General features: G+C 43.0%; 1 protein-coding gene across 7 annotated transcripts in view; it reads right to left on the bottom strand.

Annotated features, from left to right (window-relative positions):
- SHROOM3 (shroom family member 3) overlaps nucleotides 1–25,918 on the bottom strand; it is a 134,223-nt gene that overhangs the window by 74,116 nt on the left and 34,189 nt on the right. For 4 of the 7 annotated variants that reach the window (XM_085222660.1, XM_085222659.1, XM_085222658.1 and 1 more), the window contains exon 2: nucleotides 20,098–20,252. In XM_085222660.1, the coding sequence (XP_085078786.1) occupies nucleotides 20,098–20,252 (155 nt within the window). Of the gene's footprint in view, nucleotides 1–8,985; nucleotides 9,215–20,097; nucleotides 20,253–25,918 lie in introns of those variants that run through there. The other 3 variants (XM_085222665.1, XM_085222663.1, XM_085222662.1) reach the window with 1 other exon arrangement.

Here is a 25,918-nt window from a genome sequence, read left to right on the forward strand (position 1 = left end):
TTGTCAGTCAAAACTGCTCATTAGTCTACAGAAATATACAGAGTAATATGATCAAAATGTCTTTGCCCCACAGAAGAATCTGGGCCGCCAGAGCTACCCTATTAAGGAAATATCATAAAAAGAGAAGGTGAATGTGCCCGGGCAGCCATTTGCCTCTTTTCAAGCCATCATGCCCGCATTTAAGTGAGAGACAAAAGGGCAATCTGCAAGCCCACAGTACAAGGATTAGACCCTTTCTTTGTGACATTCAGGGATGACTTTCTCTGGAAGCAGAAAAAACAGGTGGGGAGATGCACTGAGTGCTCAGAGCTGTACCCCAGCCATGTGCTGTGACAGGAGATTGCAGCACTGAACAGAAAGGGCAGGTGGAGAGGGGAAGAAAACCTGCCACTTGTTGCCTACAAGCTGGCCTGCTTCCTAATGATAACTATAAACAAAATACATCTCTCTGCAAAACAGCTTAAAAAATGAGATTTCTGCTGAAACATCTGTATTTTTTTCACAGGGACCAGGGCTGCTTCTATGGCACATTTTCTCTGAATGCTTTCTGCTCCCGTGGCATGTGGGTGACCCAAAGTATAACACTGTGCTGCTAACATACCTTTGGACAACGGCACTTAATTACCAACGCGCTGCCTGGTTCTGCTCAGTAGATGTACCTGCAGGTGGATAAAAACTCCTGAGACTGCTAAACACCACGAAGCCTCTGGCACACGTGGAGAGGGACAGCTGTGCCTACACTAGGCTTTTTCAGAAAGGTGCAAGATGAGTCCAGGCTAACATATGTCATAGCGATGGCTGAAAGCCCGCAGCAACTCACCGTGTTGTTTTTTATGCTCTCCAGGGACAGCCGAGCCAAAGGACCAAAGAGAAGTGAGACAGAGTGAGCTAATAGGCTTGGAGACTACAGTTCACTTGAGGCTCACAGCAGTTCTCTAATATTTTTAGCATCCCTGCCACCCCCCTGAATCTCAGAACATCCATCACTCTTTGAACAAGCCAAGTTCTCACTTGGGCTCCACTGGCTGCAACTCAAAGGGCTGTGTCACACCACTCTGCTCAAGGTGCTCCAGGGGAACTGGAAAAGCAGCAAAGAAATAGCAACATGAAATCAAAAGATGAGAATTATTCACACTACATCGTCTCCCTTCAGTTGTCACCCCCAACCTCCTTCTCCAGCAAAGCAGAGTCAAATACTCCACTGGAAAGAAAGCCTTCCTTTTGTTCCCTATAGACTAGAAGTCTTTTTATATTTAAATGAAAATCTGTCAAACTAATTAAGTGAAGATGTAACGGTCTCATTTTGTACTCATTAGAGAACATCGTAATGGCCATAAATTCCTCTGACAGAGTGTGTATGTGTGAACATGAATGTCTGGTAAGGTCTCATAAACTTCAGGCTGGGCTACAGCCTTTTGTATTTATGTTAGACCTTGTAAGACAAACAAAAGCCCCAGTATTGCTTAAATTAGATGCAAAGTGCTATGTTACAGCAATATTATAAGCATGATTTTTGTGCACACAAACAAACCAGGGAACTCGAGTAATGGTTCCCACCGTGACTGCAATGTGGCCCTTGTGTAGGCCTGTAATGCGATGCATTGTTCAAGACAGTGTACAATTTTCTGCTTGAAGATATATGGGCAATACAGCTGTTGCTGTGGTTCTCTCTGAATATACTGCTAGTGTATCTTCAATAGGATGAGGCATTCTTGGCATTTTTTTGCTTTTTGATACCCACAAACAAAAGAAAGAAAAAGAAAGGAAGAAATACAGACAACTAGCATGCTGAAATAAATGTGTATGTATTTTATCTCGTGTGTAACTCACGTTTCACATTCTTTTTCACTTCTTTGTTTTCAACAAAGATTTTTTCCTTCTGCACTAAGGATGGGTAACTTTTGAAATAGAACTGGGCTGGAATTAGAACAGATCCCAGCCTGAATCATACAAACACAGGTAAAATTAGCATCGAAAACCATCTAAAGTTGCATATTGGGGCTGAGGCAGAAAATACTCAGGAACAGTAAGGATTCTGGAGACCTGCTGAGATGCAGCTAAATTTCATGGAGAGACACAGATCCCAAGATAACATGATAAAGAGGACACAGACTCTATAGGCTCACTGGTTGCATTTAAATACAGATGGGGAGCAAATTCTTGGACAGGACCAGGTTGCTAGAGGAAGACTAATGTAGAACTGATGACTGTCACTGTCTCCAGCATCCTCAGCTGCATCAGTGAGGAAGGACTCAGAAGTGTGAGCCAGCAGGTGTAGTAAGGGGCTGTTTGCAGAGCCACCTGTACTGGCCATTGGGTGAACTAACATCTGAAATTGAGTGAATTACTGAGACAGATCAATCCTACAAGACACCCTGTGATCTTTCAATCAGGAAACATTTCTGGAGAGGGCAGACGCAAGGAAGAGGCAGCTTTTGTGTGAATCTGTTCCCTGAACTACAAAGATGGCAGACTTCAATTTTTCTTATGACAGCCTTTGTGGCCAGCTCCTGAACACTCATGGACAGGGAGGGAGAACTCCCCCTTTATTACACAGGTTATTCTTCTGCAGCCATTTCTCCCCTCCTCTCCTGAAACTTTGATGCTTTTCAGGGATGGAAGAATGTAATGAAATGATGCCAAAGGAAACAATTCATTTTCTATCCCCCCTCATAACCAGAGAAGTTATTACAATGAATGATAAATTATGCAGTTCTATTGCAAAAAGACAGATTTCTGCTGGAGCAATCACTGTGAGATGAATAGATGTTCTCTTTATGCCACCAGATGGAGAAGCGATGGGAGCAAATGATCTTTACAAAGAGGAGAATCCTGAATATCACAAAAAGTCTCTGTCTCTTGCATTACGCTGAGCTATTACGCTCTGTATAAAAGCTTGAACAAGACTCTAAAACCACGAGCAGAATGAAAGTCATCTACTTCTCACAATTGGTATCTGCAGAATTCTGATTTGTCTTCTAGGCTGTGAATTATGATAGTAAGAAAACCTAAAAAGCAAAGAATTTCAAGAGCAGAGTCTTTAAAGAAAGTACCGAACGCCACATAAACTGGCAATAGCTCTCTCCGTAAAGCACATTCAGTGGAGAAGAAGGAAAAACAGGAGAACCTAAAAAATATCTGCTGGCTTGCTGAAGAAATAGGTATGACTAAAACACCAGGAGCTTGATGTTAAGTGCTGTTTTTTTCTGTGCCTTACTTCCCTAGATCTTCTGGTGGTCACTTACTGGAAAGGCAAGGCTGCAAGAGCACGGTTACGACTGAGTAAGCTCCTGATTAAAGCTAAAGCCTAAATCTCTTGTTGCAGACACATTGCCGTTTCCACTGAATAAGATCAAAAAGTGAAAGAAAAAACATATGAGGAGGTGAAAGGCTAATGGCTCCTGAAGATAGCTCTGTGGTGACAGGGCTGGGATTATTTCTTCGAACAAGGTTTCTCTCATTAAATGCAGGTAGGTATCAGATTTTAATGACTTGTTTTTTCCCCATCGCAGTAGGTTCAGAAAGACTTTACTTTCCTGTTCCCCATTGCCATATTGCAGAAGAAATGCTTTACCTGCCTTCTTATCACAGTTAAATGATACCTGCACTTGAAAGCAGGATTTCTACCCTTCTCTACAAGCTATGGCAAATCCATCCAGTTCTCAGTGAGCGGATAGGAAGGCCAATCGCCTACTTCAAACTGACAGCTGTCAAGTGATAATAAATACCTGTAATAGGGAGTATTTCATCCCCCTCCACACACGTATCAGCTTTCACTGAAATTATACTCCCTGTGATCAAACCACTATAGCTGTGTGACCGGCATCACACAGCCTTCAACACTCAGAACAGGGGAGTCTGCTATTTTTCATTCCCTCATCTCAGATCTTCCCTAATGGCATGAAATGTCTGAGAGAGTTCTTTCAGTCTACCAGCCCCCTGATTTAGCCCCATCTTGTCTATGGGGGTTTCTCTGCAAGTTTCTTTATTTTTTGTAGGCAGATAGGCACAGAAATATGAGACTAGGAAACACCAGAGAAACCAATGTGCTGCTTGGAAAAGTTAACTTAGTCCTTATTTCTTTATGTCTCACCTCAAACCTTTTGAAAACCTCATATAAAATTACACCATAGAACTCCTTGTCTTAAAGGAATTACAACACTTAGCTAAAAACAACTCACTTTGCTGAGTCACGACAAGAGGTTGAGCAATTGGCAGGAATGAGGCCACAGTTACCCATAGGCAGGAGAAAATCTGAGGTGTGGGAAGAAAAGAAGTCTGTGTTTCAGAAGAGAATTTTCTGGGATACGGAAGGAGTAAAACTGTTCTTTGGAGAAACGCACCCAATTCTTGTCCCTGCTGCTTGAAAAAAGGTTGTTTCAGCATTAACCCTTCTTGGCAGCTTCATAAAGCTGCTGCTGTTAGGAGACGGAGTTCTTCCATGGTAAAACCTTTCTTGGTGTAAAAATCTACCACTCTCAGAAAGAGCAAAGATGCTTAGTTATCCACAACTTCCAAGATTCTGACCTCATCACCTGACTTTGCAGCAAAGCCCTTTAGGTAGAATACAGCTGCTGTCAGGTCTCAGGAAAATGATGAGGACAACAAGTCAATGAGTTGGGTTTATTTATGCCAGCTGCAGCCTTGGCATCTAATAACAAGGCAGAAGAGATTTCTGTTTTACCAAGAAGGATAAATGGATGGCTATAAATCCAGAGACTTTACCGAGAAAACTTCTCAGCAAATACAGACCTGCTATTGATTTGAACAAAGTGAGATTTGGCAATTAACAATAAATTACAGACATTGGCTCACGCTCATGGAACGTCACAGCTCCAAAAAGAACACCTCCCCAGCCTGAATACAAGCAGAGCTCTGTAAGCCCCTTTTCTCCTTTAACACGCATCACTCTGTAGCAGGAATCCCAGCCCCGCTCCCGCTTATTCATGCGTCTGCGTATGCAGGAGCAAGGAAGAGGGCAAGGAAGAATTTCTTTATGGTAAAAAAAAAAAAAAGCAGCCCCATTCCTGAGACGCGGTTGCCAAGGGCCTGCGGGGCTCACAACAGATGGCAGCGAGAGCCATCCCTGCGCCTCGCTCTGAAGCTGTCCACTCAAGCATGCCATTCGCATTCCCCACATTCCTCCGGGCCCCACAGCCTGGCTCAGGGCAGCCCCTCGACACCCTGCCAGACTCCTCGAGGTACCGTGGGGCCAGGATGTGAGCAGAGGGCCTACATCCAGTCCTTCCACCTCCTCTGCCTTTCACTGTCTCTGTCCTGATTTCAACAGTTATCATTTAAGGGTTTGAAGGGCTGGGAGAAAGCAATTTGTTAACTGGAGGTTCAGTCCTGGAGGCTGCTGATGTTTGCCTCTTTACACCAGTCTGGATCAAGGCAAGGGACAGATGAGCCCCTCAGGGTCTGATCTCAAGTAGGTCTGTGCTCCTTCCCGCATCCCTGGACAGGGCGGGCAGCAGCCTTCAGGATATGTGCTCCAGGTGGGGAGGCTAGAGCCAGGCACAGAGATCAGATGTCCTTTGCTATGGAGGACATGATCACAGTCAAATCGCTTTTGGGGAGAGCAGTTCAGAGCCAAGTTCACTGCCAGAAGTCTCACTGCTTAATAGATGTCAGTAACTAAAATATGTGATCAAGAGAGGGAAAATAATCTAGAGATGAAACAAAAGAAGTACCAAGTGGGGAAAACATTATTTAAACAGCACAGACATCCAGGTGTACAGAACAGAGACACAAGAAGCAGCAGCAATGAACTCCAGAATCCATCCCTGCTGCTTCATCCACTCTCACATAGGGCAACATTATCAGCAGGAGCACTCCAAACACACAAGGAGCAGTCAAGGAATCCACTGCTAACCCCACTGCTGGGGGGAAAGCTCACGGTCTCAGCCTAACTCTCTGCATCCTGCAAAGCCTGAGAGTGAAAACATGCCTCCAGCCACAGAGCATAGCTGCAGCCGAGCCAACAGGCAGCTGACCCGCCATCATTTCACACACGTTTGACACTTCATCCTACCGTTCTGGTCTCCTAAACCTAAACAACAGATGTGTTGGCTCTACAGTAAGGAATTTGAATGTGATTTTCCTGCCATTTGCTGATCACACATAAGAAGGCACTTCAGGGCCTATTTGCATTTGGCTGCTGAAGTCACTTGTTTCTTTCTTTTTCTTTTTTTCTGGGGTTTCCACGAGGAGAGAGACAAAGCGGCAGATGCTGCAGGCTAAGGATGAAGTGCGGTGCTGGCCGTATGCAGCTGCCCACGGCTTTGTGCTGAGCGGCAGGGCTGCTCCCGGCAGCCTGGGAAATTTGCTCTCTGCTCAGTGGCAGATTCAGCCAAAATCCTTCTCTGCTCTCCTTTACGGCTGGGACTCGCCCGACCCTCCTCACTGTTGCCATTCCAAAGCACTGCGGGATAAAGTTATTTTCTGGTTCAGACTTTTTTTTTTCCTGATGCAGACAAGGAGCAAGTGTTAAGTTTGAGAATAGAGCCTGACTTTTGCTGAAAGTCAGTCTGTGTGGCTGCATGTGCAGCCTTTTCTGAGCAAGCACGCAGGAAATATTCCCTCCCTCTCGCACACACAATGGTTTAGATTTGGTATTTATGAGCTTAAGTTAGAAATAAAGGAGGAATGAAGTTTCCAGGTGGCTCTTTCTTTCTTTAATCTTTCCTACATTTCTCGCCCTCTTTTCTATCAGTCTTTAATCAAATTCCTGCTGTTACTTTTATTGAACAAAGGAGATGCTGGCACAGCCCTTAAGTGCCTATGCACTCGGGTTGCCCTATAACAACCAAGTTGCTACCATTTATTGTTAAATGGTCTCTGCAGGCTCTAGAATCTAAAAAGCAGAAAGAAATATCCAGGCTTTGGCAACTGAAGTAAATGTTAATATCTGGTGTTTCCTCAGCCACTTGCGTTTCTAGGAGGTATTGCTTTAACCCTTTGAAGGCTTCAAAAAGACTTGTATTTAAGACTACATAACAGACCAGATAAAACAGACCGTTTTTTCCAATTTGTTTGAAGGAAGTGTCCACCAAATCTCTGTAAAGAAGGCATCTTAGGTATCTCCTCAAATCTCAGAAGCAACGCACCCCACCCTTCTTCAACTTTACAGGGTATGCAGCATTGAATCACTCTGCTTACAGAACTCCCAGAGAAGAAATACATGCCTGGCTCATCTACAACCTGATATGAAGACCATGGGAGACGTCAAATCACTCAAGCCGGGCAATGGATTAAGACTCAAACTAATCCCTTGCTCACACAAGACTGTCCACACTAATTTAGAACTAAACATTTGGCTGGGAGTGCTGCCTGGCGCTCCCTTTCGGAGAGAGTCACAGCACATGGGAGATGCAAGTGGATAAGAGATGGCAACCTCCCTTGCAGATTCCCCACAGCCTTGTGGCGTACGGGTCCCCCGGTGAGGGACAAGGGGTTCTTCATCTCACTGCACCTTGGGAAACGTGCACGCCTGTACAGGCATCATCAAGCTGTGCCACACGGACATGAGCACCTCAAAGTCAGTGCATTCACTGCTCACACAACTTCCTCAAGTTGGACAGGCAGCGCGCAAGTGGGCAGTGGGGTCTGAAAACCGACAGCACGTGGTCAGCCTTTCACCAGCCAGATATGTACTTGAATTTGCTTTTATTGCGCTGGATCACATGCAAGGCAGAAAGGGAGAACTAGGGGCAATCTGGAGCGATTGGGAATTTGCTGTGGTCACCAGTTCTAGATTTAACGACAAAATTTCCACTCTTAAAATACTTATGTAATGAGTGCATATGAGGCAAGACAGCATGCTGTACTCAAAAGTCACTGCTGCTTCTATGGCTTCAGAACAGGCTGTTTCAAGTCATTTTTCTTAGGCAGATAACCTACAGCAAAAAAAAATACCTCCTGTTATAAAAAGCAGGAACACAGACTCTAACGCTCCACCAGAATCACTCCAATTTGCTTTCACCTGCACTGCCAGCCGTCACTGGATGGGCTGGATCATTGCATTGCAGAAAAACAACAGTTACCACTAGTTTCAGCAGAAGTATGCAGCTAAATGGCTGGTTTGGTTCATATTCACCAAAAGCAAACAAAACTTTAAAGATATACAAGTAACAATGACACAAGCAATGATTAATGGGTTTACTAAAAGAGCTAATGTTTCCAGAAACAATCACAAACAAAGTTCAATGTACTTAGTTTTATGATTCACAATCAGCCTAAAAAGGGTGTATAGCTGTGTACAATGCAGTACAGCTCCAACGTAAAGTGGTGTAGGCCCACACAGGAGTTACACTGATTGCCATTTCTGAAGTCATTCTCTTTCACATTTGTTCTGCTATCTGCAACATTACTGTATAGATCAAACAATAAGAATACATCCCAGACTAATGGCTCATCTGCCTATATCAAACATTGTTGGGAATACTGGCCTTTAAACAACTCTACTTCCTGGAGCAGAGTCTTCCAGACTATAAATTGGAAAACACGCCCAACACATCATGGTGATATAAGTCAGAGCCTCTGCTCTTAAGACTCAGCGTCCTTAGATCTTGTCGTTATTTGTACCCACTGACACCAAGGAGAGGTAATGGCCTTAAGCATCCCAAACAACTCAGGAGGCTGACACAAGTTCAGCTCCGCTGCCAACACGTGGCATTCTTCTTTTAGCCTGAAGCCCTACAGATTTGCTTACACCACTGCACACCGTAACCGGTAACAGGAGTTAAGCAGTTACGCGGCACTAGCTGCCCATTTGCTGCGAGTTTGCTCGCGACAGCAGCTGAATAATCCCCCGCAGCACTCCTCCGACATCCACTTGCTCTGAAGGTTATGATGCTGGGTCCAACAGGGCCCTTACGACTCCCACCCTCCTCCTCCCATAGCCCCGCCGCGAGCTCCGATCGCCTCCGCAGGGACAAAGCCGAGCCCGGCTTGATTTCCTTTAGCTGTCGAGAGGCTGCTTACCTTGTGAGACATCAGCACAAGTCTCAGGTATTCCCATCCCTGCTGCAAAAGCAGCCTGCTGCTTGACGAACGCGGTCCTCAGCTGAGGGAACGGCACAACCGCCTCGAGAAAAGGAGCGACGGGAGCAGAGCGATTAAGATAACGAGTCGCAGATACAGGTGCTGCGCGCAGAGGCACCTCAGCACTAATCCTGCAGTAAAATGCAAGAGGTTTGCTCAGCAGAGGCAGCTCAGATTACTGCCCTCCTACCAAGTAGTCGTCAGCAGTCCTGACAGACAGGAGCAGAGACCGTGAGGAAAGGGAAAATTTGCTGAGTGAAAGTGCCAGGCAGCTCTGTCCTGACTGCCACATTTTCCTGCTCCAGCAGATCTGGGGCCAGATGTCTCTTGCAGTTCCCATTTGCGGGAGAGAGGAGAAAAGATTAATAAGTGTTTTCACCTCTCAAGAATTATTTACTGTTTCTTCTGAAATTCGCCACCCAAATTTCATCTGAAAAAAGTGATTGAGTAATTGTGAGTGAGGGTTGGAGATAAAACCCACAGTGGAGAAGAGGTTATTCGCTTGTCCACATGTTAGGAGACAGTGCAGTGTGAGCAGACAAGAGCAACAAATCTGGTGAAGAGACCAGAAAATGAGAGATATGAGGAGCAGCTGAAAGAATTGGGGCTGTTTAGTCCGCAGAAAAGGAGGTTGGGGGAGACCTCTTTGCTCTCTACAGGTACCTGACAGGAGATTGTAGCAAGGAGGCGCTGGTTTCTTTTCTCAGGTGGTAAATGACAGGACATGAGGAAATGGTCTGAGGTTGCACCAGAGGACATTTACATTGGACTTCAGGAAGAACTTCTTCATGGAGAGGGCGGTCAAACATTGGAACAGGCTGTCCAGAGAAGCGGTAGAGTTGCCATCCCTGGAGGTATCTGAGAAATATGTGGGTGTGGCACTAAAGGACATGGTTAAACGGCAGGACTCAGTAAATCAGGATGATGGTTGGACTTGGTGATGTTCAACGTCTTTTCCAACCTAGATGATTCTGTAAATTAAATTAACATGCTTTGCCTCCAGAGAACAAAATGTTGCATTCCAGGCCAAACAAAACGTACTATCTCACTTCCACTTCACTCTAAACATTTCTTTCTCCAGTTCAGCCGCCACATGAAAACATACACTATTCACAATCTTGCCCATAATCTTCATCATTCTTTTTCTACTTCAGTGTTCCCTTTTAGCCCAGTATCATCCTCTTCAGTGCAGTTAAGTACCTGACACCCTACGGTGCAGAAGAGCTGTATCACTCTTTATAAAAGAGAGGCCAGTAGGGAATAGTGCCACATAGGAACTGCACCCAGTTCCCCAGGCCAAACAGCACAGTGGCAGTATTTCCTGTATCCACAACAGAAACAGGATGGCACTTACTGTCTCCGTTCTCCTCTTGCAACTCCGCCTCAGTAATTTTTAAAAGCCTGCTAAGCAGCAGATGAAGAAGTGACACTGAGAAGAGTTAACTAGTTATGGTGTATTTATGCAGGTATGGCCTCCCTGAGAATGCTTTAGGTTAGTGTTCTGAAGACTGATGCTGTCTCCCCTTTAAGGCCAAAGCCAAAGCAAGCAGAAAGCTAGAAAAAAAGGCATTTTGAAAGGAATTGTTCTCAATTTCAGAGCTACTACTGTAGCCAATGTTTTGGCCAAGCACGTACACGTGACTACTCTTTGTCCAACTGCATTTGTGAAAGTGAGGCTGCCTTTCGCTACAAACAGGAAGAGCTGTGCATATAAAAGACCAATCGATACTGCCTGTGCAGTTTCTGTTCTTTATTATTCCTCTGACTGAGATACTCCATTCATCTGGCCACAAGGGAGAAACAATACCATAGAATTCGGATGACCCATTCAAGTCTGTTCATTAAAACACATGAAGTAGTTACAGTGACCACTTCACCCCAATGTCTGTTTTACAGCAGTAAATCCAGGGAAACTCAATTTGTATCAGTAGGATTACATTAGATTTCATTAACCTTTCCTGACCCCATCTCTCTTCCAAAGAAAAACTCAGATCAAGCAGTAAAAGCATGGAAAAGGTTTTGAAATTTTTTTTTATAGTCCAGGGTAATTAGTATTGCTGAGCAAAGTAAATATTTAACCCAGCTAAGGATATGTATGCATCAGCATATGTCAGTGCCACGCAACTTACAAATCCCTTACAAACCAATCATATTTGTAGACAGTTCTCGAAATGAATGCCATGAAACTGGAGCTTGTTACAATAAAGATGATGATGTTTGGTTACTTTCACAGCTTCTCCTGCAGCTGCACTTGTGAGGCTGTCATCCTGTAGTCCTGTGCACCTGGGCAGGTAACCAAAGCCTCATGCAAGTCCAGGTATTTGCCCTATCAACTAAAGGTCAGCCTAGACACAATCCCAGATAGAGAAGCAAGGCACAGATCAGTCAGAGAACACATGCTTGCTTGTTAGGATTTTCATACTACCGTGATCTGATCCATCTCCAACTTAATCCACAGGAAATTCCAAAAGGAGGAGGCACACCCTAAAAAGCACTTTGTCCAGCACTGGCAGAGATTTCCCAGATTTTCCATTGTCACTTTCTGACAGATTAAACTGCAGCCTGATTACTGCTTGAAGAAGGCAAACTAATCCAAGTGCACTTGGTGAAAGAAGCAGCTAATGCAGAGTGGCAGTGGCTAGAAATTGTTGTTTCTAATACAGTCTCAGGTGAGGGGTCAGCCTTTAATGTCCTATACAGATTAACACATTATGGTGGCTGGCATCTTGTTTTTCAAGGCATTTTCCCACTGTCCCCAACAGTAGCCGTAATTCGTTCTTAAAAATCATATCTAGATCCTTTCCATATTCACCATTCATAGTGGGAAGTTTACTAAAAGCCTGGCAGCCATAAGCTGTACCTAATTAAATCCTAGACGGTAAGCCTGCTGCCAGTGATTTCAAAATTGCATTCTGTTCACCTCTTAGCTGTCTGCTCTGTGCTTCTCATTGACCTTTCCTAATGAGATAGGATCTGCAAATATTTTGATGAATGTGCAGAAAATAATGTTGCTTGAGATAGTTAAAAACTTGGAAGTTTCAGCCAAAACACAGACAAATTTTGAAGACTTTATTTACCTGAGAGCTTACTGTACAGACCATAGAAATACTGTACAAATACTGTACAAACAGCAGGTCAGGGCTTTGACAGTTGGCACCTATTTGCATCAGCTGAGATCCTGTCTCACCACGTTAGACTCCAAATGCAAGCTCATTCTTATGTGTGTTTAAGATACCCTTTAAAAGAACTTCTCCCAAAGATCTCACACAACAAAGCATCAGCAACACCTGGCAAGTGAGGAGCTGAGAGAGGACGAGACGTGCCCAGGGGCACAGTGGAATGCCATGGAGGAGTTCACAACTGAACATCCAGCACAAGACCACCCTGCTAACCCTTAACCACTGCTAATGTCCGCTTTGGCCTCTCAAGCTGTCAGTCTCACAACTTCCACATACACTAAACCTTCTTTTTTGCTGTTCCTCCAGTCATCATCACTGAGCAAAAACTAAGCAGTCTGCAAAGCAGCTCTCTGGAAACACGCTCCTGCATTGCTGAAGAGTGGGGAGGGAGCCAACGCCTTTTCTAATTAATTTCATTCACAAAACTTGGATTTATTTGACACAATTTTTTGGCACGCTGTCAAATACGACACAAAATTACATTAGTGTCATAAGAGGAAAGGATTAGTCCAAAGAGTTCTTTGAAGAATTGTGCTGGCACTTGGCTTTTTGTAAAAATGCCAGCAGCTTTCCCTCTCTCTAGGAATAACCCATTTTCTCGTGGTCAATGAGGGAAATCGCTGCTCAGTGAGGATCTGAGCCAAAGCCTTTTGGAGTCTGTGGGAATCTTTCCACCAATTTCCACAGGCTCGAATCCGCCCTGAGCCTCAGATGTCAGCCATGCTGACATCTTCCTCCCATGCTTCAGTACTTCCATGTGGTCATTTACCAGGTGAGTGAAAGACTTTTTTCCCTTTAAAACAAAAACCAAAAACAAAAAACTGAGAGCAATTGGCTTCTGAAAGAAAAACAATTTTGTAGTTATGGCATGGGCATAAGTATTCTATGAAGTATGAGTTTAATTCCTGATCTTGCCAGAGAGGTCTTTAAATGAGTTGATAAGAACTAGATTTGTCTGAGACACAACACTGGCCGTTCTGCAGCAGAACACAGGCCTGCATATCCCAACATCTTTTCCCTCACAGTGCCTGAAAGCAGACACATCACAGAGACAGAAGCAGAACAAATATACCTACAAGTCCAGTGTCCTCCCTGCCCCAGGAGTTTGCAGCACTGTGGCTGTGTAAGCAGGAGGCAGCCCCTGGCACAGGACTGGTGTTCCCAAGGAGTGTTCTCCTGGGTGAACTCACAGCCCACTCAGCACATTACTTCACCATCTTCCTCTGCTGTCCCTGGTCTCAGTGCTGCAGCATAATTTCTCTTCCCACGTCTCATCGTTCAAACAAGGGGCACTAAGACAGGGCTGTGCCAAGAGAATAAGCTGAATAACCCAAACCCTGGGGGGAATCTGTAGGGAAGTATGAAAATGAACACGCAGATTACAGTTATAGCCACGGATAAGCTTAATCCTCTCCTTCTGTACAGTTTTTAGCACAATAGGAGAATGAGGATAATGTTTTCTATCCCTATTTCTCTTTTATTTGACTTGCATATTTACCCCGAAGGCTCTCTGAGAAGGAAATTGATTTCAGGCACTGCTAAGTTTGGGGCTGACACAAACTACCAGCTATTAGCACTGAAAATAGAACATCAACTCTCTTGAATACTGATCTTTGCTATGTTTTATCTCTGTGTTTACTTACACCTCACCATAAAGTTGCTCAAGAAAGTGAGAAATACAGCCAAATGTCTTTCACTCTACATAAAACACAATGAGAACCAGGTAAGCACACATCTGTGAGACTGGCAAAGCTGGTGTCAGAAGCAGTGGCAGCCATATTCTTAAATTTCAGTACCTACCTCAGTGCTGTTGCTAGCACCAAGACCACGGCACCACATCTCCATTCAAGCTATGGCTGATTTGCACGAGCAGAGGGTTTACTCATCGGCTGCTATGAAGAAGAGCAGGGCTGGTGGATGGCTTTTACTGCAGCAGTCTCAGAAGTGCTATACTCACATGCCACTGCATTCCACATGAAGCCTCAAAAGTGCAACAGGATGTTATGGCAACTACATACTTGAGGAACAGAATGGACTTCATCTACGATACAATATTGTATATGTTACCTAAACAATACTTGAACAGACTTTCTACAGTAGTTTGTATCTGTGTGTGACAGAACACATGCTAAGAACACACGTTTCACATCATGGAGATGCGCAGCAGGTTTTGATGAAGACTACAGATATTTGAGATTTATGCTCCACACAATCTCACTAGCTCCACTGATGCATGTATCACCAGAACTCCTCACATCACGTCCCAGGTCAGAGCCTATGTGCTGGCCTGAACCCTCAGAACAACAACCCAGAAGAGCTCTATAGGACTCCTGCATGTCAGCATGTACGAAGTACAGGCCTACATTAGCAATTCTCTGCGGAGAAATTTACTTGCTGCTCCACTAGCAAATTTTAATAGAGCTTTGCATTCGTTAACCAAGGCTGATGCTAGATCCAAGAGTTTAAAGAATCTCAGGGCTAAATTCTGACCTGAAGTAACTCATCTGAACACCATTTGAGGCAATGGAGCTGGGTTACACTCACCAAGAACGCAGACCAAACTGCCCAACTCAAGTCACAACACACTGATGTCTCAACAAGAATGACTTAACATTTTCACCTCTGTCATTCCTGCACCAGGCAACAGTGAATGCCACAGCAACTCGAAGGAATGGCTTGTAGGAGGCCCTAGTTCAAACAGTGTTTGTGTTAGAAAGGGTGGCTGAGAGTTGCTGTCCCTGTGACTGTGGTTGCCTTCAGCATTTTCGCAGAGCTGCTACATTTGCCATCATGCCTCGCTGATCTAATTGCTGCTGTTATGAACATGTTGAATGTAAAACTATGTAAACAGTGTGACGCTCTAACAGCCATTCTTGCTTACTGACCTGTGGAAAAGTCTATTTTGGGCAACTGCTGTAGGCTGCTGTGGCCGTTGTAAAGCAGACAAGGCAGTGCACACACACTTGGAACCTTACCTTCAACTGATACAAGAATGCACAGCACAATTAGATTGAACTGATATGACTGAAAAGGTCTGGGACTTTTTAAAATTTCATCCAACTCTGCTTAGACACTGAAGATGGAGAGCAAGCAACAGAAGAAACCAATCTGAAAACAAGTAAAAGTTTTCATCAACTAAACAAGTGAGTCCTATTTCTGTGGCTCGCAGCTTTAGCTTTCGAACACGCCGTCTCCTCCATCTGGTTAAAAATCAACTGAGCATCAAAAACTATTTAAGGTAGTTTACGGATGACAGTACACAAGATTCCCCCAACGAAATTAAACAAAGCAGTCTCCGTTTTCTCACAGTGATTCACACTGATCATTGCCAATCTTGCAAACCATGAGCAAAACGATCTCCCCAGCATCAGCCTGTGGATTCTTCAGGCTTGAGAGGGCTGATTCTGCTCAGATCCGCAATCAGACGCACTTGTCACCAGCAGTGATACAGATACACTGAAGACCACCAAGGGAAAATTGTGGGGAGCCCTCTTCTGTGCTCCTACCTTGTTGGCACGTTCCCGTAGTCTGTCACCAGTGAAGCAACACTTGTTCCTTCTTCCCTGTAGCACACTGCTACCTTGCCTCTTTGCCCACTGCTAATTTAAAAGGCTGTTTCCTTTAAAGGAAACAAAAAAATAAAGCTTTGTACTTCTCTGACACGCAGAGCAACTCTCACTCTGGCTTCTTCATGCTTCAGCATTAATAAGTGTAAGCAACAGCAAAGTTTCCCTATGGCACACCAGCTGCAGACCTGAGGCTACAGATATTCACAAACACACGTATTGTGTCGTTCTGGAAATGAGCAAGCAAAGTGAGAACATGGAGAATGAGGAATGGGAATAAAGAAACTTAAGGGTATTAGGAACAGTCTCTTAAATTAGTCTAAATCCGTCCTCTTTTACTTTGAAACCATTTTCCTTGACCCTAATAAAGAGACTGCCCCTTTCTTTCTTATGGCACTCCTTCAGACACTGAAGGGACAGCTCCCCCTTAGAAACTGGAAGGATCATCTTGGGGATCAGGCACAGTATTTACTCTAGGGTTCAACTTCTGCCTCTGCAGAGACTGTGTCATATCTTTCCCTGCCTCAACTTCGCATCTGCAAATGAACCAATTATACTTTCCCTGGCTGCTACAGGTTGTTAATGTTTGAAAAGAGGAACTGCCATGTAGTAGGAGTTGCCCAAGAGACAGCAACAAACGCTCTCCAGCTGCTGAGGTGATTCACACATGAAATGCAGTTATTCTTTTGCTACACTTTCAGATTCTTCCAGCATGTGGTGGCTCTCACATAAGCCAATGCGCACCCACCCAGTCTGTAGATCTTTACATTGCAACACCACGTGCTAACAACTTAGCCATATTTACCAAGGACGTAATGGGTAGCCTAATCAATGGGGCTCTGCCCCATCTAAATCCCCTAACTGCGCTGCAATTGGCTTTGGTACCATACCCACAGGAAAGAAATGCAAACAGCGTATAGGCTTATTTTCTACTGTTGTGAATGATGTGATTTAGTCACCCTTTCCACTGCCATTTTTTTCAGTCACATGTTGATACATTTACACTACTCTCTTCACTGCTAATCAGTTAACTTTCAGCCCAGAAATAATCAGCTCATCACATCTTCCAACAGCTCAGGCTTACCGTGGCCCTGTCTGCTCTGGGTTTCCAGATATTTACTAAGATCACACTGACAGAGAAGCTACAGAGGCAATCACTCTGTAAAGGATAGTTTATTTATCTGCAAGACTGTTCAATTCTGACAATTCATCTTACGCTAGAAAAGCAGCAAGAGACACTAACTTCACGAAAAAGATGAAGCTGCCTCTTTGAATTTGAAACAACCAACTGGATGCTTCTTTCAGAATCACATCTAGGGCCTGCAAAGTGCTTGTAATGAGCAAGTTGCTACTTCTTTTGAATTATTTTTCACACATTTGAATTAAAAGGATGTTAACAAAATAAAACTTGCCTAAAGACATCGTGTTCCAAGTCTATATTAAGCTCACGAGCAAGGAAATAGAATGCAGATATATTCACAGCTTCACATGTCTCTCCTACTGCAAGTTCCTCCCAAACGTCAGCAGGATGTTTGCACAGAAGTGAAAGTCAGACTACAGTTCTCATGTACTAACTACTCTGGTACTGCCTATTTACTCATAGCCATTCACTTATAATAAGTATCATTGTGAGATGAATCATTTTTCTCATCTCTGTTTATGTTCCTCTTTCCTCTCATACTGAATTTTCTCTGATTTTCCCTTCACATTCCTGTCATTCTATTTGCATTCTTCTCTTTCATTAAAGTAACCAATAACAGAATGATGACTACAGATGCTGAGGCATCAGTACTGAACGTTGCAGTTGACATTCCAAGAAAAATAACACATCATTGCCTCAACCCGTAATACCAATTTTTGTTTAGTAACACGTGTATGTTCACTCAGCTGCAATAGGAACTAAAAGCTCAACTTTGTCCTGAAATAAAAACTGAGATTAAGTAGCAACCTGCTGTGCTGGCTACACAGATATCTAGAGTGAGTCAAATGTGCCCTGTATGTCATCTTTGATGTTCTTACTACAAAACTTCTGAATAAAAATTCCAAGCTTTCTGTATGATGTGACATCTCATGTCATCATCTCACTGCAACAGACAACTCCTGAATTTTTTAATATGAAAAACAAACACTCCAACCTTCAAAAATATGCTGACCTTGAATATGCTTTGGAAAGAACCGAAAAGACAGACATCAAGCAGACTTTGCTACTGTTTGCATATGACTTTAAAGGGGTAAAGTCCACACCAGTATGGGTTTGTGTCACTCCCCAAGCAAAAGTTCTTATTAATACCAGAATCACAAATGACTGTTCAGAAAGTTTTAGGTCTGCTGGTATTGCAGCAAAGAAACCTGCACTTGAGATTAATGGTTATAAACAATTTCAATAACCTCCCAAATTATTTTTAGACAGCGCAGTACTGCAAGACATTTTCTTCTCCATGTACCAAAAAAAATCCTAGATGGAAAGCACACTGTCACTTCCTGTACTGGTCGTAATGGCTAAACTCATTAGGTCTGGGCTGAAGATATCCTGCACCTTTGGTGCTGTAGCTTCTGACCCACTACCCACAAAGCACTCAAGATCTCATTCTTTTGTTCTATCACTGCTTTCTCAGCTGGGACTACGTCAAACTGTCTGAACAGAAGTTGACATGTAAGAAGGGTTCTTAGCATTTTATGGTAATTTTTTTCAGTTTTGAGCTTATAGATTTACTGATCTTTAAATGTGCGCTATGAGCTTAAAGTATCTTGATAAGAGGATATTATGTGAATGTAACACCTCTTATAGTTAGTGTGCTTGATCTTACTTCTAATGGTGATTAAGTGAAACCATGAAAGACTCTGAACCAAACTTTCTTCAAGTTCACAACAGTATTCCAATCATGGAAATACTCCTGCACACACGTTAGAAAGAAAAAGAAAAGGTGAAAAGGTCTCAGGAACTTAAAAATAATTGAGAGATAAGCTATTATTACACTATGAGGTATAATTTTGAAATATAACCCACTGCTGGCTGATTCTTAATGTTTTCAGAAGTGATCAACTGCATTTAAAATTATCCTTCCGCCAGCTACGCAAGCAAGGTACCACTTCAGTATATGGAATTTTTCATAAGGCCATTTTCAGTACCTGAAGACACTCATGTAAACAGCACAGTATAGCCAGCAGAGCATGAAATATAATCCAGAAAACAGAAGGGTGTCTGAGCTGTTCATGCCTGTCCCATTCAGACATCACCCCCCGGATGTTAGCCAGTTTTCCAACTTAGTGACTCAAACTGACACCTTTTGTTTGGCTAACGACAGCTCCTCAGCTATGCTGATCTTGACCCAGATTCCTCTCTGTCTGAGCATGGAAATTTAGGACAGAGCACTCCATAAAATGATACCAGCTATCACCTAACTGGCACAGAAGAAAACAACGTTGAACGTGCCCACAGTGAAAAACATACAGGAAGCATCTCTGTTAAGGCTTTAAGTAACACCAGAAAAAAAATAAATCCAAAACATTTATGATTCAAACCGGGCATCAGGTTCTGTGACCTGACACTAAGATATTCTGACTGTCACCAAGGGGTATTGGTATTATTTGTGCAGGTACCAACACAGTTTGTGCAGCTGAGTGAATACCATCAGACCCACCATGCAAGCACTGCTACTCATTACCATTTACAAGGCTTCTGACAGCCAGGGAAATGGCAGTACTGCACAGGTGAAGCAAGATCACTCATTCAGTGATGGTACAGGGGTTCTTGATCAAAAGACACAGGTAAAATGGCTGATCTTCCTGCGAGGTCCCAGCTGAATACAATGAAGATAAGACTACTCTGTCAGCATGACCACTTTATCACTCATCTGCAAAACATGAAATAGCTTCAAATTCTGCTCAGGCCAGTGGAAATATTTCTGCTGTCACAACAACAGTGACAAAACAGAGAAAACAAGGCAAGAGTTATGTACAGAATTGCCACCTTTTCACAGAAGCCCCAGGCACTTGAAAGGACGATGGCAATGGGAACTGCCTGGAAATCACTGAACAAGGTTTCTGGATTGTCACATGGCAGGTTTGAAGTGGAAGATTTGGATAAGTATTTCACATACTTGGATGTATCAGTGACAAAGGAGTCGTAGAAATGTTTGCTGAAAAGAACAAACGTTTGCCCTCGAGCTCATGCCTGTGTGCTTAAAAGAAGGCTATTGCCAAGATCAGGCCAAGCCATTGATTTTCAGTTAGAGATGTGAAGGGGATGGTAGCGACAACCTATAGGGCAGGAGGGAGGGAGAGAGGGAGTGTTTTATCTTGCCTACCTGCGAACGACTAGCTTGAGTTTCTTGTAAGACCCTTTAACTAGGGAAATGGCCTCTCTCCTGGAGCTGCTCAGTTGCACCTCATTGATGTTCACCACCTCGTCACCAGCCTGCAGCTTAGAAGGCAGGGAGTCTGCTTTGCCTCCCTCTTCAACCTGCAAAGGAAAGAGAAAGAAATGGTACATCGATTCTCCATCAGTGTGCCAGCAGCAATGCACCAAGTCTGCATACATGTGAGTGACAAGGCAAAGAAAATTGGACTAGGATTTCTGACTCTCAGCCTTGTGCACTAGTGCACAACTCCCCCTCAAAAGCAGACTAGTGTAGCAATACTGAATATTAGTAGAGGGCAAGATTGTATACAGCTTAATGCACTCTCAATCCTTAGCTTCTGGAGAATGAAGTGCAACCAAAATAGCTTTTATTACAAAACTTGCCACCGTAAAATCTGATATGCAAAGCACCTGGCAGTCCATGTTTTATCAGAAGGTGCAGCCTGTGTCAGCTGCTGTCACAAGACCCATACTTAGGATGACATCTGATGGCACACAAAAAGTATTATCTCTTCCTTCACTCCACCTTCCCAGAAATCACATCAAAACAGAAGATGCTTCTGAAATAGATTTAGTCCCTGATTCCACTAGCAGAAGGACTGGTGTTTGCAGAGAGAAGTGAAATTGCATACACACTCTTATTTCAAGTCATATCAGGTAAAATGCAATTGAGTCAAGATTCAAACACATAACTCAGCACATGTAGACATATTACCCTTGTACATTAGCTTCAGTGTAAATGGCAGTTTCTCACAGGTAAAGCCATTCTGTCATGAACAATGGAATTCCAGCTCATGCATTTTATAACACTTAAAAGCTGACTTTCACAAACATTAGCTAATCAATTCTCTTAACTCTCTACACAGGTAGGTAAAAAATATTGTCATTCATGCTACCAGGAAGTCATCATTCCACTGATGAATGAGCTTTTTCTTTTCTTCACAAGAATAGATAAAACCACAGGAATGAGACTTCACATAAAGATCCTTGTATCACAATTACCAGGAAGGGCGAGAGATGAAACATTAGACCTCACTGCTAGCATAAATAAATAACAAACTAAAAATGCAGTATGGCCCCAGTTTGTTGTAAAGAAAAACAGGTGGGTAGCATTTAAACTAAATTCAATTGGGTGGGATACTGTGGGTTAGATTAATCTGCAACACAGACAACAGAAGAGATTTCTTCTTCTTTTTTTTTTTTTTTTATTGGTTATTGTTTTGTTAGGTCATACATGGAAAAAAAGCATTTTTGGACCAGTATGTCCTTGTAACAAATATCAGCTACTTCAAAGGCTAAGATACTCACCAGAAGCATTTGTATTAACTTCTGCCAGATGAAAGATGAATCTTGCCTTTAAAAATCACCAGTTATAACCCAAAATCATTGTCTGTGCTTTATAATGGAGTCATAGACTCAAAGAGTTGGAAGGGACTCTAAAACACCATCTTGTTCAACTCTCTCCTCATTTATTGTAGTTTTGGTCCCTGTTTCAGAGTTCCCTTTGCAAGTACAGGGACTAGACGTTTGTTTTTCTGCTGTTTTTTTTTTGTTGTTGTTAGTGAAAATGGGAATTCAGATTGTTCCATGATTACCATTATAAATAATCTGAAATCCAAGACTTAAGGAAACACTAAAAACCACAATACTTCTGATAGGATTGTTAACGTTATGAACAGCTCTAAAATAAATCTGCCTTCAAACAATGATGTGTCCCTGCTGTCAGTTAAAACTAATTTTTGTGCAGGTCTTTGTATGGGTATGCTTACATATAGCAAATACTTTCTTTTATCTGGGTCAGGATGACCATATTTGAAGCTGCTAAATTGATCAAGTAGAGAAACTCACTAAACTTGTCCTTGAAGACAGGAGCATCTTGAAACAACATGTTGTTAATTAGCATAATTAGCATAGCCTGCAGAAGGGGATATCAGCTCTGTCTTTAAATGACAAATTGGAGGCCAGAGGCTGTATCAGGATGGTAGTCAAGTGATAAGATTATGTATTAAAAAATGTCCTGAAAATCCTGGGGTGTGCTAGCTTTGTAGGATACCACCTAGTATCCAAGTATGTGCAACTTCTCAATAAATCAGTATCCCAACTCTTTGTGTGAGACTGGCTTACTGCACACCAGGCAACGAATCTGCTTTTCAGACAACATTCCACTTTATGCCTATGCCAGTGGCTCTTAAACTGCAGTTTGCAAGGCTGTGTAGCCAGCCACAGCAGTACATTAAAGAATGTCTTTAAGGAGAGTATGCTAGCTTGCATATAGTCATCTACAAGAAATAACAGAGGTTGAAAATGATCTTATTTGCACTTAAACTATTCACAAACAAGACCTAAAACAAGATTATGATTAAAAGCTTTTGATAGCAACATTAAAGTTGAATTATCCATGTATCTAGAGATAAATGGAGGTATGGTTGATTCGTTTGAGTTACAAATTTATCTCATCTATTAATAATCTGTTAGCCTTCCCTCTTGCTTAGGCACAGTTATCTCATCTAACCAGCTGGAGTTCCCTGGATGAAATCCCTGGATTTCCTGGAGGAAACCATTCACGACCGCCCTGGGACCTGGCAATACCACCGAAAGAGCCAAGACTCAAAAAGACTCATGTGTTTCCTCCAAAAGTCCAGAAATTAGACACTGTTTCCTAAGGTAAAGTTCAGATGCTCCATGTTCTGACAAGGTCACTTCTTCACTGAATGCCTCTGAAAATATTTGTATATAAGGAGCGCTAATATTTCAAGGAAAAGACTGACTAACTCAAGCAAAACAACCTGCACTATAAACACAAAGCTGAGTATAACTGAGTATAACCATTATCAACAAAAGCAAACAAGCCTCAGCATACACGGAACCTATTTAAATGAACACTTGCTTCACTGAACAAGTCATGGATGGGACTCTGCTGGTTCTGTGCTGCACTGAGTAGTCAAGGACCACAGGACTGAAGATACTTGCAAGGCTCTGCATGCCAAAACAGGCAGATAAATACATAGGCAGGTCGCTTCTGCATGTGGCTACCCTCTCTGAACATATTCTGCAGACCAGGCTACAAGCAAGAGGAAAAGAAAGATAAGTCTTGAACCATTTCCTAAGCCTCAAGTGGCTCAAGTGATGTCAGTTGGCAAGGGCAGAGTTAACACTACAGTCTATTATTTTAAGTGTGGAGATTGTGTTGAAGTGGTTTGAACAGCCATGGTATTGTCAAAATCACCTTCAACAGTCACTCGTACCAAAAATATGATCACTGTGAGCTACATGACCTAGTATAAGAGGTCAATCAATAAGCAGTAAGACCTGCTATGGTTTATTTAAGCTGAGAAAAACAAGGAGATTTGACACTAGCAAACTTTCTGGGTGTAGGACTGTTTCTCAATCCATCAGGAGCAGGAGGAGTCAACAGGAGCTTGCTGGGGACGGATGGTTTCTGACTGGATTAAGCGAAACACTCAACCGTGCAGGAGAATGAATGTCTAAGACACAAGATGGCCAGATTCATATCTCACTGCAGATGCTGTGAATAGAGCCAGCTGCCCAGGCTGCTTTGCCAGGGAGCAGAATCCCCCTCCTTTAAATCAGTGGGAGCATCTGTACAGCAAAACATTCATCAGTAGCATAAATAGTCTTGATTTCTGTGTCTTAGTTTTTCTAGCTGTAAAATGGACACGGTCATTGTAACCTTTGTCAGTTCTGCCCATTCAGTGTATGATCTCTCTGTGCATGATGATGATCCAAATCCTGACTCTCATTCCAGGGGCTGTCTCTCTGAATCTCTAGTTCACAGCTCCGACCTGGTGGGAGTCTTTGCCACTTGAACCATGCAGCAGGAAATTATCCCCTTCCAGAGGATGGCCCTACTTCCTGTGAAAACTTCTCCATAAAGGCTGTGATTTCAGCCTCTCCCACGCACTTCATTCTTTCTTCTGTTGTCCACAAACACATCTAGCCAATGCTTTCAGGTTCTTTACAAGGAGAAAACAAGATTTTCCCTGCCAAGCTGGCCCCCTCAGCCGCTTCAGAAAGTCTCAGTAGTCTCCTCAGGCTGACCCAGACTAAATCCGCTCAGTTGTCTTTACTGTAGTGAAGCCCACTGCCCTTTGCTGAAAATCCCAGAGGCCACCCCTGATCCTGCTTTGCATTAACACTCCAGTCCATTTTCTTCTGTTTGAGGAGGCTTCTCGTCATTCAGAGGATCATACTTTGAACTCATCCGTTCTCCCTTTTTTTGGCTTACTGTAAAAGCAAGAAGTTGCTTAAGCAGATCACCAAGGATACATAAGACTTATTACTACTGTCTTTTGTTTGGTTTGCTATGGTTACTGTAAGTTCAGGGAATGCTCTCTGAGATCTTTTCTCGATTATTTTAAAGAGGTTTTCATTATTTCTTCCTCCTTTCCCTTTCTTTGAGGAGCTTTTGTAACAACACACTCTCTGTAGCTTTTAAGATGTATCATTTGCGTTCTTTGTATTAAGAATGGTGCATGTGATTCCTGAACGGTGAACTTACTTGCTGAAGTTTCTTATTAAAAAAGAAGAAACAAATATGTATGCGCACAGTTTGCAGTTAGCAGCCACGCTGCAGGCGAGAACAACCGCTGAGTGGCGCTGAAAGACACTCCGGAAAAAAGCAGCAAACCGCCTTAGCTGGGTGTTGACAGAAGCTGCAGCAATCACAGTGGCAGACTACTACTGTGTCACATGCTGTAACGATGGGAAGCATCACCAATAAACTGCTGGAAACGGCTGTCCAGAATTACTGAGCTGAAAATTTTTTATAGGAACGAATGTGGTAAGAGGGGAAGAAATCTTGGTCTATTAAGGACTTGGGAGAGGTGTCTTTCTCTGCTGCAAGTTTTCCATGACTTACCCAGGAGGAGCATTACAGAAAAAAGTTCTCTGCCTCACACACCTTGATCATCCTCCTTCTCAGCCCTATTATCAGACTATTTTCATCTCCACATCTCCCCTGATAAAACATTTGTAATAACTTTAAGTATTCTACTACAACTATCTTTAGTTTTGCAATTGGAATGATGCATTTCCAGTGAATCTAGGCTCACCTCTGCCTAGTCCCACATCAGGTTACCAGCACTGGTACTGGTACAAGACCCAGTGGGCCAAGTCTGGATTACTCAGTGAACTTGTAGCTGACTGATTTAGTTTTCATGTTGGAGATGAGGTTTTTTTTAAGCCCCTCTTGATTTCAGAAAGGCTTCTCAAACCTTAAAACAGAGTTGCAGAGCTGCCAAATGCCTCCAGAGAATATGCTGCTCCCATCATTCAGACTGAATGCCGTGTCAAAACTTGGGGGCAGTGAGAGTTTCCCATGCAGCAGAGAGAAATTCTTCTCTATTGTTCCCAACCTCTGTGTCAGCATGACAAAGCAGTTAATATGATTCAATTAAAAAACAGTTAAGTCAAAGGTCTCCCCCTGGAGCCATATCTCTGCTGGATATCTCCATCTCTGATACAGACATGCATGGAGAAAGAATTTAGCTATTGACATTTACTTGAAGCCAAATAATGTATTTCCCAAGTTGTTACTGTTGTATTCTGCAGGGGAGCAAGGAAGGTTGTTTTTTTTTTTCTCATAGTACTTCAGATTGTTCAGCAGTAAAATTACTGCTCACTAGTGAAAAGTACAGTAATGGAAAGATTAATTTATTCCAGGTAGCTGTGTAAGTTTTGTACAGAATGAATTCATCTCGAGAGCCTGAATTTTATTTATTCAGGAAGAACAAGTTAAACTACACGGA

The sequence above is a fragment of the Meleagris gallopavo genome, chromosome 4 (assembly GCF_905368555.1).
Source record: "Meleagris gallopavo chromosome 4, MGAL_WU_HG_1.1, whole genome shotgun sequence".
Taxonomy (NCBI): domain Eukaryota; kingdom Metazoa; phylum Chordata; class Aves; order Galliformes; family Phasianidae; genus Meleagris; species Meleagris gallopavo.